General features: G+C 41.8%; 1 protein-coding gene across 4 annotated transcripts in view; it reads right to left on the reverse strand.

Annotated features, from left to right (window-relative positions):
* atp8a1.L (ATPase, aminophospholipid transporter (APLT), class I, type 8A, member 1 L homeolog) overlaps window positions 1-17,302 on the reverse strand; it is a 170,761-nt gene that overhangs the window by 64,132 nt on the left and 89,327 nt on the right. For 3 of the 4 annotated variants that reach the window (XM_018229477.2, XM_018229485.2, XM_018229470.2), the window contains exons 16-20: window positions 16,975-17,019; window positions 13,034-13,100; window positions 11,688-11,793; window positions 9,767-9,849; window positions 230-279 (exon numbers count right to left, since the gene is read on the reverse strand). In XM_018229477.2, the coding sequence (XP_018084966.1) occupies window positions 230-279; window positions 9,767-9,849; window positions 11,688-11,793; window positions 13,034-13,100; window positions 16,975-17,019 (351 nt within the window). The remainder of the gene's footprint in view (window positions 1-229; window positions 280-9,766; window positions 9,850-11,687; window positions 11,794-13,033; window positions 13,101-16,974; window positions 17,020-17,302) is intronic. The other variant, XM_018229500.2, reaches the window with a different exon arrangement.

Below are 17,302 nucleotides of genomic sequence, written 5' to 3' on the forward strand. Positions count from 1 at the left end.
AGTTACACCACTGTGTAAGTGGGTCAAGCAAGAAAGTACTTTTTTGCAATTTAATTTTGGGTGCTCTCTGGCTGTTTTTACAATTATTACTGTATTGCACTATATAAATATACAATTTACATTTATCATGGAGCAATGCATTAAGGTATATAAGGGCAAAGCAGACCGTTTACTTATATTTGTAATTATGGTTTATTTGTTTTAACTGGTATGAGATAAATTGACTTACCTTGTAAATTCCAGAACATGCAGCAGCTCAAATCGCTCTTCCTGACCAAGCTATAAAACACAATTCATTTAATTAAATGTTTATGCCCAAAACATGAAAAGCAAAATCAGGTCAGATGTTTTAAGAATCTAGCTGCAGAAAGGGATATGTTCAATCTGTTAAAGTATAGTCTTCTAATCTGCTCAAAACTGCAGCAGGAGGAGACTGTAATTACATAGCGGAATAAGCTTATTAGCATCTGGACATCCCATTCCCAATGGAGAACTCTATGGCAGATTAGTGCATTTTACAGGGGTCCCGCCAGTGATGGAATCAAACAGCTGCTTTTTGGGCTGACTTATTGCATTAAAAGAAAACAAGTTTCACTAAAGAATTAGGGTAGAAATATTGGTACATTATGTTTTGGGCTTTTATACCAGCCCAAGGCAAACAAAACTCTTTAGCAGTAAAGATCTGTTTCTCCAAAGATGCCCCAGTAGCTCCCCACCTTCTTTTCCGCTGATTCACTGCACATGCTCTGGGCTGCTGTCACTTACCTGAGGACCGACTGACAAGGTATTGAATATATAAAACATGAATGTCACACTTATTGGTACATGGCAGCTCAGAAAAAAGTTTTGCTTGATGATTTGCAATGAGGAGGGTTAGAGGGCCCTGCTCACAAGATACTCCAATCAAAAGAGCTAAAATAATATCACTAAGGGAAAGAGGTACAAGTTTTACAACCTTGGTTTCTTATGAGGACCTGCTTATCCATAAACAAGCTACCATTGTAAGAAGACTGGCATAGGTCCCTTCTAAGCATAAAACCCCTACTTTAGGACAGTGAACATTCCTACATCTCTGGTTCCAAAATTACTTGCCCTCCATCAACCCCCTAAAGCTTTTCCAACAGCACTAGTGAGAGAAGCTTGAACAAACAAAAACACTTTACTGAATGCTCCATTGAACCAACTTCTCAAATACCACACAAGAGAAACCAATGATAGGTGCCTGACAAAACAATTGACAACACAGGAGACAAGGCAGACTTTTTAAAAGTAAAACTCCTCCCAGAAATCTGCTGAACAACCCCAAAGGGGACTAGGGATATAGCGAACGTCGGAAAAAAAGTTCGCGAACATATTCGCGAACTTGCGCAAAAACGCGAGCGGTTCGCGAACGGTTCGCGAACCCCATAGACTTCAATGGGAAGGCGAACTTTAACATCTAAAAAAGACATTTCTGGCCAGAAAAATGATTTTAAAGTTGTTTAAAGGGTGCAACGACCTGGACAGTGGCATGCCAGAGGGGGATCAAGGGCAAAAATGTATCTGAAAAATCTGCCTGTGTGTGCTTGGAAGAGATAGTGTAGGGGGAGAGCTGTTAGTGATTTTAGGGACAGATGATAGTAAGTTTGCTGGCTAGTAATCTGCTTGATACTGCTCTGTATTGGAGGGACAGAAGTCTGCAGGGATTTGAGGGACATTTTAGCTTAGGTAGCTTTGCTGGCTAGTAATCTACTGTTCTCTTTAAACAACTGCCATACGTTGACCTTGTAGGCATTGTTTGCCCAGTTTTTTTGGACGCAGCCACTGAAGCACAGTTGCCAGAAAAAATATGCCATATAAATGCTGAAAATAGTAATTTTTCGCCATAACGTTGACCTTGTAGACATTGTTTGCCCAGTTTTTTTGGTTGCAGCCACTGAAGCACAGTTGCCAGAAAAATATGCCATATAAATGCTGAAAATAGTCATTTTTTGCCATACGTTGACCTTGTAGGCATTGTTTGCCCAGTTTTTTTGGTCGCAGCCACTGAAGCACAGTTGCCAGAAAAAATATGCCATATAAATGCTGAAAATAGTCATTTTTTGCCATATACGTTGTCATTTTTTTGGTCGCAGCCACTGAAGCACAGTTGCCAGAAAAATTATGCCATATAAATGCTGAAAATATAAATTTTTTTGGTTGTAGCCACTGAAGCACAGAGGCCAGAAAAATTATGCCATATAAATGCTGAAAATATAAATTTTTTTGGTTGCAGCCACTGAAGCACAGAGGCCAGAAAAATTATGCCATATAAATGCAGAAAATATGCATTTTTTTGGTCGCAGCCACTGAAGCACAGTTGCCAGAAAAAATATGCCATATAAATGCTGAAAATAGTCATTTTTTGCCATACGTTGACCTTGTAGACATTGTTTGCCCAGTTTTTTTGGTTGCAGCCACTGAAGCACAGAGGCCAGAAAAAATTAAACCAGTAGGGTTTGCACCCTAGTTTGTAACGGTGGCGGAGGGAGGAGGACGCTAAAGGACAGCTGTGTGTGGAGTCATGAGGCTTGAAGAGAAGGACAGCTGCATAGAAGTCAGAACAAGTCTTCCGGCGTGCAGTAACCCTCCGAGATCCACCCCTCATTCATTTTAATAAAGGTCAGGTAATCGACACTTTTGTGACCTAGGCGAGTTCTCTTCTCAGTTACAATCCTCCTGCTGCACTGAAGGTCCTTTCTGAGAGCACACTTGAGGCTGGGCAAGACAAGAGGTTCATGGCAAATTGTGACAGCTCTGGCCACAGATCAAGCCTGCACACCCAGTAGTCCAGGGGTTCATCGCTCCTCAGAGTGTCGATATCTGCAGTTAATGCCAGGTAGTCCGCTACCTGCCGGTCGAGGCGTTCTTTGAGGGTGGATCCAGAAGGGTTGTGGCGCTGCCTTGGACAGAAAAACATTTGCATGTCTGACGTTACAGACTGGCCAAAGGGCTTTGTCCTTGCAGGTGCGCTCGTGGCAGGATTACTGGCACCTCTGCCCCTGGAATGTTGATGAGTTCCTGAAGTGACATCACCCTTAAAAGCATTGTACAACATGTTTTGCAGGCTGGTTTGTAAATGCCGCATCTTTTCGGACTTGTGGTATGTTGGTAACATTTCTGACACTTTATGCTTGTACCGAGGGTCTAGTAGCGTTGCGACCCAGTACAGGTCCTTCTCCTTAAGCCTCTTGATACGGGGGTCCTTCAACAGGCATGACAGCATGAAAGACCCCATTCTCACAAGGTTGGATGCAGAGCTATCCATCTCCGCTTCCTCATTATCAAGGACTGCATCATCCACGGTCTCCTCCCCCCAGCCACGTACAAGACCAGGGGTCCCCAAAAGGTCACCACTAGCCCCTGGGAAGCCTGCTCCTGTTGGTCCTCCTCCTCCTCCTCCTCCTCCACAAAGCCACCTTCCTCCTCTGACTCCACTTCTGGCACCTCTCCCTGCGTTGCAGCAGGTGCCTGGGTTCGTTCTGGTGATTCCGACAGAAATCGCGCGCTTCCAGCTCCTCGTCACGCTGGTCTACACCCTCATCTGTCACTCGTCGCACGGCACGCTCCAGGAAGAAAGCGAAGGGTATTAGGTCGCTGATGGTGCCTTCGGTGCGACTGACCATATTTGTCACCTCTTCAAAAGGTCGCATGAGCCTGCAGGCATCGCGCATAAGCACCCAGTAACGGGGGAAAAAAATCCCCAGCTCTGCAGATCCAGTCCTACCACCAGTTCAAAAAAGGTACTCGTTGACGGCCCTTTGTTGTTGCAGCAGACGTTCCAACATAAGGAGCGTTGAATTCCAGCGAGTCTGGCTGTCAGAAATCAAACGCCTGACTGGCATGTTGTAGCGCTGCTGAATGTCAGCAAGGCGTGCCATGGCTGTGTAGGAACGTCTGAAATGGGCCGACACCTTTCTGGACTGGGTGAGAACGTCCTGGAATCCTGGGTACTTGGAGACAAAACGTTGGACTATTAAATTTAACACATGTGCCATGCAGGGCACATGTGTTAAATTGCCCAGTCTCAACGCTGCCAACAGATTGCTTCCATTGTCACACACCACTTTTCCGATCTGCAGTTGGTGTGGGGTCAGCCACCGATCGGCCTGTGACTGCAGAGATGACAGGAGTACAGATCCGGTATGGTTTTTGCTTTCCAGGCACGTCATCCCCAAGACAGCGTGACAACGGCGTACCTGGCACGTCGAATAGCCTAGGGGGAGCTGGGGGTGCACAGGTGTGGAGGAGGAGAAGGAGGACCCAGCAGCAGAGTAAGAAGAAGAAGAGGAAGAAGACGAGGTAGAGAGCGATGGAGGAGTAGAGGTGGTGGCAGAACCGCGTGCAATCCGTGGCGGTGACACCAACTCCACTGTTGTTGTTGAGCTACCCATTCCCTGCTTCCCAGCCATTACCAAGTTCACCCAGTGGGCAGTGTAGGTGACATACCTGCCCTGACCATGCTTGGAGGACCATGCGTCAGTAGTCATATGGACCTTTGGCCCAACACTAAGTGACAGAGATGCGGTAACTTGGCTCTGCACATGTTGGTACAGGTGTGGTATTCCCTTTTTAGAAAAAAAATTGCGGCTGGGTACCTTCCACTGCGGTGTCCCAATTGCTACAAATTTGCGGAAGGCCTCAGAGTCCACCAGCTGGTATGGTAAAAGCTGGCGGGCTAAGAGTGCAGACAAGCCAGCTGTCAGACGCCGGGCAAGGGGTGACAGTCAGACATTGGCTTCTTACGCTCAAACATGGCCTTCACAGAAACTTGGCTGGTGGCAGATGACTGGGAATGGGAACAGGTGGTCAAGGTGGAAGGCGGAGTGGAGGGTGGTTCAGACGGGTCAAGGAGAGCAGAGGTAGAGCAGTAAGATGCTGGACCAGAAGGAGTGTGGCTTTTAGTTTGCCTGTTGCCTTTGAGGTGTTGCTCCCAAAGTGCTTTGTGCTTGCCGCTCATGTGCCTTCGCATAGAAGTTGTACCTATGTGGCTGTTGGGCTTACCAAGGCTCAGTTTCTGACTGCACTCATTGCAAATTACAATGCTTTTGTCAGAGGCACACACATTAAAAAAATCCCACACTGCTGACTTTTTGGAAGTGTGCGATCTGGCGGTAACAGTAGAAGTTGGCGGCATTGGCGGCAATGGCGGGTGCGTTGGCCGGCTGAACACAGGTGCCGATACATGTTGTTGCCCTACTGATCCCTGCGGGCTGTCCTCCCTGCTTCTTCTAAGTCTTATTCTCCTACTGCCTCTCTGACTCTCCGTCTCTCCATCTGAACTACCCTCCTCTTGCTCTCTTCTACTAGGCACCCACAAAACATCAATCTCCTCATCATCATTCTCCTCAGATGCATCAATTTCTTCTGACACATCACAGAAGGAAGCAGCAGCGGGGACCTCCTCCTCATCACTCATTATGTCCATCTCTATCGTGTTCTCTGCCAGAATTAAATCTGGTGTAAGGTCCTCATCTCCTTCATCTTCTTCTGGCAATAATGGTTGCGCATTACTCAGTTCAAGAAACTCATGGGAAAATAACTCCTCTGACTCCAGTGAAGAAGGGGCACCGGTGGTGGAGGAAGTGTTACGTGGGGTGGCCATAGCAGTGGAGGATGAGGAGGATGTTGTGGTAAAGTTAGAAACGGTAGAGGATGGGGTGTGCTGTGTAAGCCAGTCAACTACCTCTTCAGCATTTTGGGAGTTCAGGGTCATTGGCTTTTTAAAACTGGGCAATTTGCTAGGGCCACAGGATTGCATAGCAGCACGGCCCTAGCACGGCCTCTGCGTGGCGGCCTGCCTTTGCCTGGCATTATTTTTAAAAAAACAACAACAACAAAAACTCAGTTGGTTTTTCTGGAAACGATAATACACACAGCTAGATGGCAGTTTGAAGAAAACAGTGTGCAAATAATGCCTACAAGGTCAACGTATACACTACTACAGCGGTGGATACGGATTACGTAAAAATATATGAATGCTGCTTGAAAAAAAGTAACTCAAGTGGTTTTTCTAGAGACGATAATATTATCAATATTTAGACAAAATGTGAACAAGCTCACACAGCTAGATGGCGGGTTGAAGAAAACAGTGTGCAAATAATGCCTACAAGGTCAACATATACACTACTACAGCGGTGGATACGGATTACGTAAAATATATGAATGCTGCTTGAAAAAAAGTAACTCAAGTGGTTTTTCTAGAGACGATAATATTATCAATATTTAGACAAAATGTGAACAAGCTCACACAGCTAGATGGCGGGTTGAAGAAAACACTGTGCAAATAATGCCTACAAGGTCAACGTATACACTACTACAGCGGTGGATACGGATTACGTAAAATATATGAATGCTGCTTGAAAAAAAGTTAACTCAAGTGGTTTTTCTAGAGACGATAATATTATCAATATTTAGACAAAATGTGAACAAGCTCACACAGCTAGATGGCGGGTTGAAGAAAACAGTGTGCAAATAATGCCTACAAGGTCAACGTATACACTACTACAGCGGTGGATACGGATTACGTAAAATATATGAATGCTGCTTGAAAAAAAGTAACTCAAGTGGTTTTTCTAGAGACGATAATATTATCAATATTTAGACAAAATGTGAACAAGCTCACACAGCTAGATGGCGGGTTGAAGAAAACACTGTGCAAAATAATGCCTACAAGGTCAACGTATACACTACTACAGCGGTGGATACGGATTACGTAAAATATATGAATGCTGCTTGAAAAAAAGTAACTCAAGTGGTTTTTCTAGAGACGATAATATTATCAATATTTAGACAAAATGTGAACAAGCTCACACAGCTAGATGGCGGGTTGAAGAAAACAGTGTGCAAATAATGCCTACAAGGTCAACGTATACACTACTACAGCGGTGGATACGGATTACGTAAAATATATGAATGCTGCTTGAAAAAAAGTAACTCAAGTGGTTTTTCTAGAGACGATAATATTATCAATATTTAGACAAAATGTGAACAAGCTCACACAGCTAGATGGCGGGTTGAAGAAAACACTGTGCAAATAATGCCTACAAGGTCAACGTATACACTACTACAGCGGTGGATACGGATTACGTAAAATATATGAATGCTGCTTGAAAAAAAGTAACTCAAGTGGTTTTCTAGAGACGATAATATTATCAATATTTAGACAAAATGTGAACAAGCTCACACAGCTAGATGGCGGGTTGAAGAAAAACACTGTGCAAATAATGCCTACAAGGTCAACGTATACACTACTACAGCGGTGGATACGGATTACGTAAAATATATTATGGCTGCTTGAAAAAAGTCACTCCGGTGTTTTTTCTGGAGACGGTAATATTATGGATATTTAGACAGAATGTGAACAAGGTCACACAGCTAGATGGCAGTTGGTTGAATAACACACTGGGCAAAAAATGCCTACAGGGCAAATAATGCCTAAAAGGTCAACTTATACACTACTACAGCGGTAGTAAAATAAAAAAAGTAAAATAAAAAAAAAATGAATATTAAAAAAAAAAAATTAAAGTTGGTGCTGCTGAACTACTAGGAGCAGCAGATTAGCACACCAGTCCCACTCCCCAACACTGCTAGACTAATAGCACTGGGCTCTTATAGTAGTAGTAGTAGTAGAAGTAGTAAAACAACAAAAAAATAAATAAAAGCAGTCCTTACAAGGACTACTGTTATTGCAGCAGTCAGCAGATGAGATCAGAAGCAGGACAGCTGCCCACAGCAGCTACATACAGAGCACTGCAGTAGAAGGTAGATTACTAGCCAGCAAAGCTACCTAAGCTTAAATGTCCCTCAAACCCCTGCAGACTTCTGTCCCTCCAATAACAGAGCAGTATCAAAACGATTACTAGCCAGCAAACTTTCAACTGTCCCTGAAATCACTAACAGGCAGCAGCTCTCTCCCTACACTATCTCTTCAGCACACACAGGCAGAGTGAAAAAACGCTGCAGGGCTTCGGTTTTTATAGGGAAGGGGAGTGGTCCAGGGGAGAGCTTCCTGATTGGCTGCCATGTACCTGCTGGTCTGGGGTGAGAGGGCAAAAAAAAGCGCCAACAATGGCGAACCCAAAATGGCGAACGTCGCGCGACGTTCGCAAACTTCCGGCGAGCGCGAACACCCGATGTTCGCGCGAACAAGTTCGCCGGCGAACAGTTCGCGACATCTCTAAAGGGGACACAGAGATCACACCTTGCATCTACTTGAATTCAAGCTTTTAATGCTTTTTTAACACTACAAAAACAATTAAAAGATCTCAATGCTACTGAAATAAATATTGGAGCAATAATCTTGGACTCAGACATTCATAAAGAAGTTAAACTAATGCATTTCAACAATGTAGTTTTACAGTCAGCCTTACGCAAACCTACTCCATGATCCATTTACCACAATGACAGAGAATGACAAAGCCAGAAACCCTCTTCACCTTAGAAAAACTAAGTTCAAAAAAACAAGTACAATGTAAATATCCTGAATAAACCTTGGACATAGAAATGATGCTTTAGTAGACTTTTGAACACTGGCAAGCAAGAGAGGCCTTTAGTTCCTTAGACATTAGTATGGGTTCTTTGAGATCCCCAAGATTATTACATGCCTTGCCCTTGGTAAGATCTGCGTGATGGTGGATGGTGCAACCTCTTTACAATTTTTAAATCTTGTCTAATCTGGTAAGCATCAATCCCTTTATATGTCCCTGGTAAGGGCTCAATGGAGTATGCAGTGTAGCTTTGGACTCCAATCCTTAAAGTGATACTGACACTAAAAAACTACTTTTTAAAATATTAATGTGCATTAAAAGTTACCTATAGGTCATGCAGATTATTTTTGTTAGTCGAAGTTTCTAAACCTGACTGTCCGATCTCAGCCTGTCAGTTAGAAATTCTAATACTAACTGACTCCTGCTGCACAAATATGGCAGCCCCCTCAGAGGAACATGGGGCATCAGACAGGTAATGTAAAAGCATTGTGCAAATACTTTATGGCAAAGTTATAAGTAGTTTTCAAAGGCAATATTATGATACATGTAAAAAAGAGTGTAATTTCTGGTGTCAGTATCACTTTAAGTGCAGAGAGACATGCTCAGATTCGGGGAGATTAGTCACCCAAGGACAAATCTCCTCTTCTTCGGGGCTGAACTGAACTGCCTCCCACCGGCTAGAATGTAAATCGCTGGTGGGATGGCAATCAGCTCCGTTCATTTTTCAAAGTCACCCGAAGTTGCCTATCGGGGAAACTTCGGACGACTTCAGAAAAGCACTCCAAGTGCCATCCCTCCGGCGATTTAGATTCTAGCAGGCGGGAGGCAGTTCGGGGAGATTAGTCGCCCCGAATTTGATGGACTTTGTCCTTTTTCAACCCAATTTAACTATATAACTGTTTTTTTCGAGGTTCTCAGACATCTCCTTTGTTTGAGGCATGACACATCCTTTTCATGATAGAGAAAACCCAGTAAAGTATAAAAGAGAAGAAACATGCTTCTTTGAGGAAGCAAATGCTTCTGTCAGGTCTAGATACTGGTAACAGGCACATCATTTATAAGTCTTTTTAACGATTACTACTTGAGAGATAACTGTGATTACATGGTGTAATGTACCCTGCACAGAAAACACCCGAAGCCATAGAGGAGTTCAGCAAACAATGATCATAATACTTTACTACTATATGTGAAGTTCTGTGAGTTTAACAAATACATGGGGATGTGACACACACACACAAATACAGTACCAAAATACTTACTGATTCTATTATGACAGAATTTGGCGTCCGATCGGTAAATACAAAACGCAATTGTCTTGCTGCTCTGACCAGAGCAGCCTCATCTGTAACAAAATGAACAGCAGTATAAATGTTAGTCTAAATTGCAAACCGTATTTGTCAAAATGAAATAAACACGCAATAGGGAAACTTTTTAAATGCCGATAAACTGTAGCCTTCTTGTTTACAAAGATGAATGGAAAAGGCAAAGCATGCATAAAGTAGCAGGGGCTTGTGGGATCGATAAAATCGATACATTGTGTATCAGATGACCGCCCCACTAAAATGAAAAGGCTGGACACAGCGCCGATCCTGTTGAAGGAGTCGCCTGAGGCGGCTCCTGCAATGTTGCCCTCTTAAAGGTGCAGGAGGGGCTTTTTGCTGCCCTTGGAATCCTCTCTGGCACTGCCGCCTGAGGCGAGCGCCTCAACTCGCCTCATTCACGGAGCGCCCCTGGCTGGACAGAAATGTAAAACATCAGGAACAGTGAAGTATTCAATTTCAGTGTCCATAATTTCTTGCATATTATTTAAAATGAAGGTGATGGTTATCTTCTATATATTCCAGCAATTAGGGCCACAGAAAACAGATGCCTGTATTTCAGTGAGGCTGAATGCCAAATCATGCCACTCAAACGCTGTTAAAGAGGTTGTTCGTCTTGGAATTAACTTTTAGTATGTTGTAGAGGATGATATTCTGAGACAATTTTCAATTGGTTTTCATTTTTTATTATTTGTGGTTTTTGGGTTATTTAGCTTTTTATTCGGCAGTTCTCCAGTTTACATTTTCAGCAATCTGGTTGCCAGGGTCCAAATTACCCTAGCAACTATGCACTGATTCGAATAAGAGACTGGAATATGAATAGGAGAGGCCTGATTAGAAAGATGAGTAATAAAAAGTAGAATTAACAATAAATTTGTTTTTTAAATGGGATCAGTGACCTCCATACTAAAAGTTAACTTAAAGGTAGCCACCCTATTAACAATAAATAATACATTCCACAAGTCCAAAGAAAGGCAAGCCCTCGGTATAAAAATGCAATTGATTTCTGAAGCTCCCAATACATTCAGTTAATCCAGAACATCATCAAACCTGTCAGGATGTATAAAAAAAGAGCCCTTTTATGAGAAAGTAAAATGTAATACTTTCACTAAAAACACAACATAAAAAAAAATTATTTAGAATTTCTATAACATGATTGACGATGCTCTTAAAACCAATTACATGGTTCACCATGATAATCTAGCATATATTTTAATCATTGGGTAACTTATTTGTAAAGGTATTGGATCCGTTATCCGGAGACACGTTATCCAGAAAGATACATTCCATTTTATCTAAATAATCCAAATTTTTATAAATGATTTCCCTTCTCTCTGTAATAATCAGTTATCTGGAAAACCCCAGGTCCCAAGCATTCTGGATAACAGATCCCATACCTGTAATACATTTCACTCCTACCATCCACCTATCAACAGCCACTAGTACCTAAAAAACTAGTAATGTTGGGACAAACGGAGGCTATTCCGCTGCACCAGTCCATCTATGCTAGCCAATAGGTAAATATAGAACTTGTCCACTGTGGTGATAGTGTTCTGAGGTGACTGAATAGTAGGGCTTGTTGATGAGTGCAACCACAGTTGCATTTCTCCTATTGACACAGAGGAACCAAAGAGCAACTGCACTTCCAGCCAGATGCTAGCTCCCAGGTTCCCTCATGTGCACTGCACTGAGCGAATGTGTGCCCAAAGAATAGGTCTTTAAGGAATGATCACCTAATATCTCTATTATTACTTTATTAAAAGCTACCTTTATAAAGAACCACCGTTTCAAAACCAATAGACCTATGATATTGTAATTTAAATATTTTCCAAAGAGGAATTTCAGATCAGCCAAGTCTTACCAGGAGAAGATGCCTGATAAATGATCTGATCTCCATCACGCTCCGGCACAGCAGTATGACATATCGACATCATAGTAAGAAACTCACATATCACCGGTGCAGTTGGCTAAAAAGAAAATTCAATTATTTCAAAGTGTTTACTTATTTTACCACAGAGAATAATCTATATTGCACTGAAAGGCACAGTATGATCATGAACAGAGAGTATATGGACTTAAGGGTGTATCATGAGCTGGGTCTCCTACAATGAACAGCCTTAAGAAATTGTTATTATAGTGTGAATGTATTTAAAACAGTTGGCAATAGACAATGTAAAGCTATTGTGGAGACTGTCTTTGGATATCCATTTTTTGTTTTAATTATATGCTTGGTGGTTACAAGACATCAGGCTTCATGCAACACATAGTTTTAGGGCAGAGTCACACAATGCGATTAGGGGCGATCAAATCGCCTCTTCTTCGGGTGACTAATCTCCCCGAAAAGCCTTCCCTCCGGCTAAAATCGAAATCGATGGCACTCGAAGCGCTTCGTTTTCCGATGTCATTGGAAGTTGCTTCACGAGGAAACTTCGGGCGACTTCAGGAAAACTAAGTGTCCTGAGTGCCATCCCGCCGGCAATTTACATTCTAGCCAGTGGGAAGGCCATTTGGGGAGAATAGTTGCCCCAAAGAAAAGGAGATTTGTCGACGGGCAACTAATCTCACTGAATCGCAGTGTGTGTCTCTGCCCATAAAGAACAGTCACTGAGACAGTTTGCATTGCTCTCACTTTGTTTACAATGTCTTTCAAGTTTCTATTTAGACTTAACCACGCTACCATTCGGTCAGCTGTTTACTTATTGATAAAATGGTATTTCTAATTATATAGCTTATTTGCTAGCTGTTAGAAAGTCCTCAGGAGGGTTTCTGCTAGCCCAGAGGCCTGTATTATTACAATCAATTATATTGTTATTGCAAAACATCAGATGGCATGTCCCTGTGTGACCAATTTAATTTGTACCAGCCACACGGTCTTATGTTGTCTTATTATGTTTGATGTAACAACTGTATTCTTAGGTATCACAAGCCATCATTAGGGCATTTTATATTTACAGATGTCACAAGGCAGCCACAAAGTAGATCCTAAACACCCCAAGGTCAAAAGGAAAAAGCGGATATTTGGAAATATTATGTTTCTCGCATTGTATCAGTATGTTGGCTTACCTTAGTAAAAGGCCATCTATGTTATTATTCGTATCCTTTATATAGTGCATATATATCCATAAATATTATGAAAAGTCCAAGTTGTTTGAAAATATGAAACTGTTATTTTGTTTAATTTAAAATGAACAATAAAAAGTAAATTACATGATTGTTTTCCAAGTTTTCGAGCAAAGATGGGTCAAGGAAGCCTTCTTCAGTATGTGAATAATGCCTAAAAAAAAAAACAAATGAAAACGATTAATGCTAACTCAAAACAATGCACAACCATCAGTATAGCATAATGATGTACCAGTGCCTTGCCAAAAAAAAATATAATTGGGGCAGGTAAGAAAGGCTTTTTCCTGCTTCTAGATACTTTCCATTCTGTGTTTAGAAGGACCAAAATAAGATCTTTCCTGGAAAAGATCTTTCCAAGAAAGATTGTTCGTTTCAATACACACGTGTAGAGCTGAATCTTCAGTTATACAGGCAGAAACAATAGAGGGCACACGATTAAAATTTTCCACCTGGGCTGATCGACGAGCCGACCGATATCCAAATCTTCTGCCGATATCAGTCGACTCCTCTCTCCCTGAATATTGTATGGAAACTTTGTTTTGTACGATATTATTGGTGCGTCTATGGCCAACTTTACAGAGACAAAAAGCCATGACCACTGTCACACCCTATTTGTGGACAGAAAAAAAGTATTCCTACTGCTTTGCTGCAAATGTTATCTTCACTCAAAACATTATAGGCCTCATGTTCTACATCTTTTAATGCTGGTTTCCAGTGATTTTACACAGAAAATATGGAGGCCCGTGGAGTGGTCTGATATTCAGTCCGGGGGGCCTGTCTAGTAACGTTAAATGGAAGACATTTCTATCATTTTGCTTGAGTGCCAAAATGCTAGAAATTACCCTGTGTGCCAAGAATAAAAACTGTGACCAAAACTCCAGTGCTTGTACTATACTATTCTATACTATACTATTCTGGGAAAATTATTTTTTCTTTTCATTAGCCTGTGAAACTCTATAAAGCAAATAACCCTGTGCTTTTCTTTCTTTTCTTTAAAGCCCAGTAAGTTTACCTGAATGGTAACAATACAATGCCTATAAAAAGTATGCACCCCTGTTGGAAGTTTTCATGTTTTGTTGTCGTTATTATGAAATCACAATGGATTTTTTTTTTTCTACACTGACCCAACAGAAGTAAATTATTTTTTGTTTTTTAAACTGCAAGCTTGTTTGGGCAAGGCCCTCTCTACCTAATGTATAGTGTATTGCTGGTTTATTGTATGTAATGTATACACCCATTTATTTTATAGCTTGGCAGAAGGAAAGTGAATACTTCTAATAGGCCCACAATTATTTATACACCCGGGTAATTATAGGACTAGTCAACAATTATGGTAATAAACTGCTTGCTTCAGCATTTCTCAATTGGGGAGTTACCTGTTACCTTTATATTTGCCTTAAGCAACACATTTACAGTCTATCACTGCAATGTGGTAATGGCAATAAGAGGCATACTGACTGCTGTGGCGTTTGACCTGAGAAGATAGTCAAAATGCCCCTTGTGCCATTATAGAATGTCCCAATGTACTCTATATACAGTAGCAAATAAGGTTGCAAAGCAAATAGTGTTAGAAATTCTGAATCAAATGCAGAACATTAAAAGAATGAGATCAACGATGCATTATTAATAAAGGACTTTCAGCAGAGGAAATGAAGAAACCTGATATGTATTTACATGTAAAGATCACTTAGTCTGCACTTTAGCTTTGCAGAGGTTTTGGGGGAAGCTCAAGAATATGCTCTACTTAAAGCTGGCCATGGCCATAGATGAAAAGATCCGATCGTTCGAATCCTCGAACGATCGGACTTCCCCATCTCCCGACCTACTACTAACCATTCAGATCAAATTAAGTAGAAAAAGAATCAGATGATGTTCTGCCCCTGCAGCAATCGTACTAAAGTTATGTCCATCAAAAGCTAGTGACAGTCTCCCACTGAAGATTGTTAGATTGGCAATAAACGCATAGATATTACTGGCAGCCGAAAGAAATTTTCTAACCTGTCCGATCGACTGAACGACCGATCTCCATGGGACGATAGATATCGGGACACTACACACACGATCCGAAAATCATACGAATCCAGAAGTCGTATGATCGGATCTTTGCGTCTATGGCCAGCTTAAGGCTCCAATGAGAACAATTAACTGGGCTTTGTTTAGACAAAGGATAAAACACTGTAGAGCAAATGTAAGAGTTAAAGATAATGGCACACATGGTGCTTTGAAGTCCCATTAAGTGGCCTAAAGAAAACTGCCCACACTGCCTGGCATAGGAAAGTCTGCAGGTGCTTATCAAGCAATAGATGCCCAAAAGATGACTGCAGCATTTCTAGGCAACTACAGTGAAACCTCAATTTTATATACCCTGAATTTCCCATATTTCTCACTGTTTTCTGTGGTCCACTATATAATGCATAATACATTTTCCAGATACTACATTTTCCTGGATTTATCATTTATTCTGGTCTCTTGAAAAATTTAAAATATGGGTTCTACTGTATTAGCAGAAGTGTCGATGGGGCAGTTACTGTATATGCACACTGGGACTAACTGCAATAAAAATCAAGACTTCTGCTTCAAAGAAAACATTTTAGTGGTCTTTTAAATGTTACTGTTGATTTGAAGGCCATGTTGAAAAGCACAGGTCAGGCAGTTCTGGGCAAAATACATCTTTAGCGGGTGGTGGGAGGATGACAGGCTGAACTTTGCCAGCACCACACCCTGCCCATGATGTTCCCTTACCCCAATTTCCCTGGTGGCCACCTGCAGTCCGGCTTATTTACTTACTCTTGCATTACCCTCTGCTGATGTCAGAGATGGGTAGGTTGAGAACAGGTATATAAATAATGATCGCTCATCAGGTCGGGCGTGGGTCAGCAAAAGGGTGGGCTAGCCTTCCCCACAAGTAAGGACTATATTTTGTAGTCAGTGCAGGGTGTACAGAGCTAAGGGCATAACAATGTTTATTACAGATAACTAGAATAGTTATCTTACTTGTAGAGAGGCATAAGTGGAGAAGTCCTGGTCCCATATGTTATCCTACCCAGTGGAACCCTTACCTGTATCTTCACTTTTTTCTGTGCACGGTTGTGTTAACCGTACCATATTCTGTCTTGGTCTAGTTCAAACGATGTGACCTGACTGAATCCAGACCCCTGAACGATTTACAACCCACCCTAATTACTTTTATTATCTTTACAAGTTCCCACTATCTATCTGTATCTTTCTTATTTATTGCCCATTAACCTTTTTCAGTGATCTAACAGAATATATAATGTGCCTTTCCAGCTTTCATTTGTATTTTGCCTGTGGAAGGGGCCTGTGTGCTCTGAAAGCTTGCAATTGTTACTTATTCAGTTAGTCAATAAAATGTGTATCACCAAACTTTTACATTTTCTGCATCGTAGAGAGGCAGAAACTGAGCCAATAACAGAAGGCAACAAGAAAGTCATAAGCTGCAAAGAGACAGCACAAGAAAAGAATAGCACTGCCTTAAGCATGTGGTTTTAATTATCTAGCACTCATAGTTGATGTTGGATTTGTGGTTTGACTGTGATCAACGTAGATCATAAACCTGAGAACCACAGTTGTATACACTATTTTAGGTGGTGGGCATGAGTATGTGCTATATAGTGTTTTCTAAAGGTGTCCATAGACGTAGAGATCCGCTTATTTAGCGATGTCGCCAAACGAGTGGACCTCTCCCTGATATGCCCACATTGAAGAGGGCAATATCGGGCTGATCCGATCGTGGGCATAGACGCACAACTGCGGCCGCGATCCAATGGGATTTTTTAATCTGCCCTATTGAAATCTGGCCAACTTTCGGCCAAATATCGATCGGGGAAGCCTGTCGGATGGCCACACACACAGGCCAATAAGCTGCAGACTTTGTCTGTTGGCAGCTTTTATCAGCCCGTGTATGGGGGCCTTAAGTATCAGTGAAATCAGGAAGTGGAGGCTACAGACAAAGACAACTTAAAAGATCCATATGAAAGTCCCTCTAAACTGGCACAAAAGGTGCTTACCAACCATCGTCTGAATACCTGTCCTCTTCTGGCTCTGGGCAATGGCTACAAGCAAAGCAAAGGGAAAGCAGAAAAGTGCAAAATACTGTGAGCAAGAGAGAGAAAAATTACAAAAGTAGAAATAAGACGGTGTAAAGCATAACTGAAAACTTCCACACATGTTTCGATACCTTGGGGAGAATATTATTATGCTGAGCGATGGGGGCAGACAATTGTGTCTCTCACACTTTGTGCAATTAGGACAAACAGCAGTAGCAACATAAAACAAGTAGGCCAGTACATGTGTATGAAACACACAAACATAGGTACAGCAATTAGAGAGGCTATA

Source organism: Xenopus laevis, chromosome 1L (assembly GCF_017654675.1).
Source record: "Xenopus laevis strain J_2021 chromosome 1L, Xenopus_laevis_v10.1, whole genome shotgun sequence".
Taxonomy (NCBI): domain Eukaryota; kingdom Metazoa; phylum Chordata; class Amphibia; order Anura; family Pipidae; genus Xenopus; species Xenopus laevis.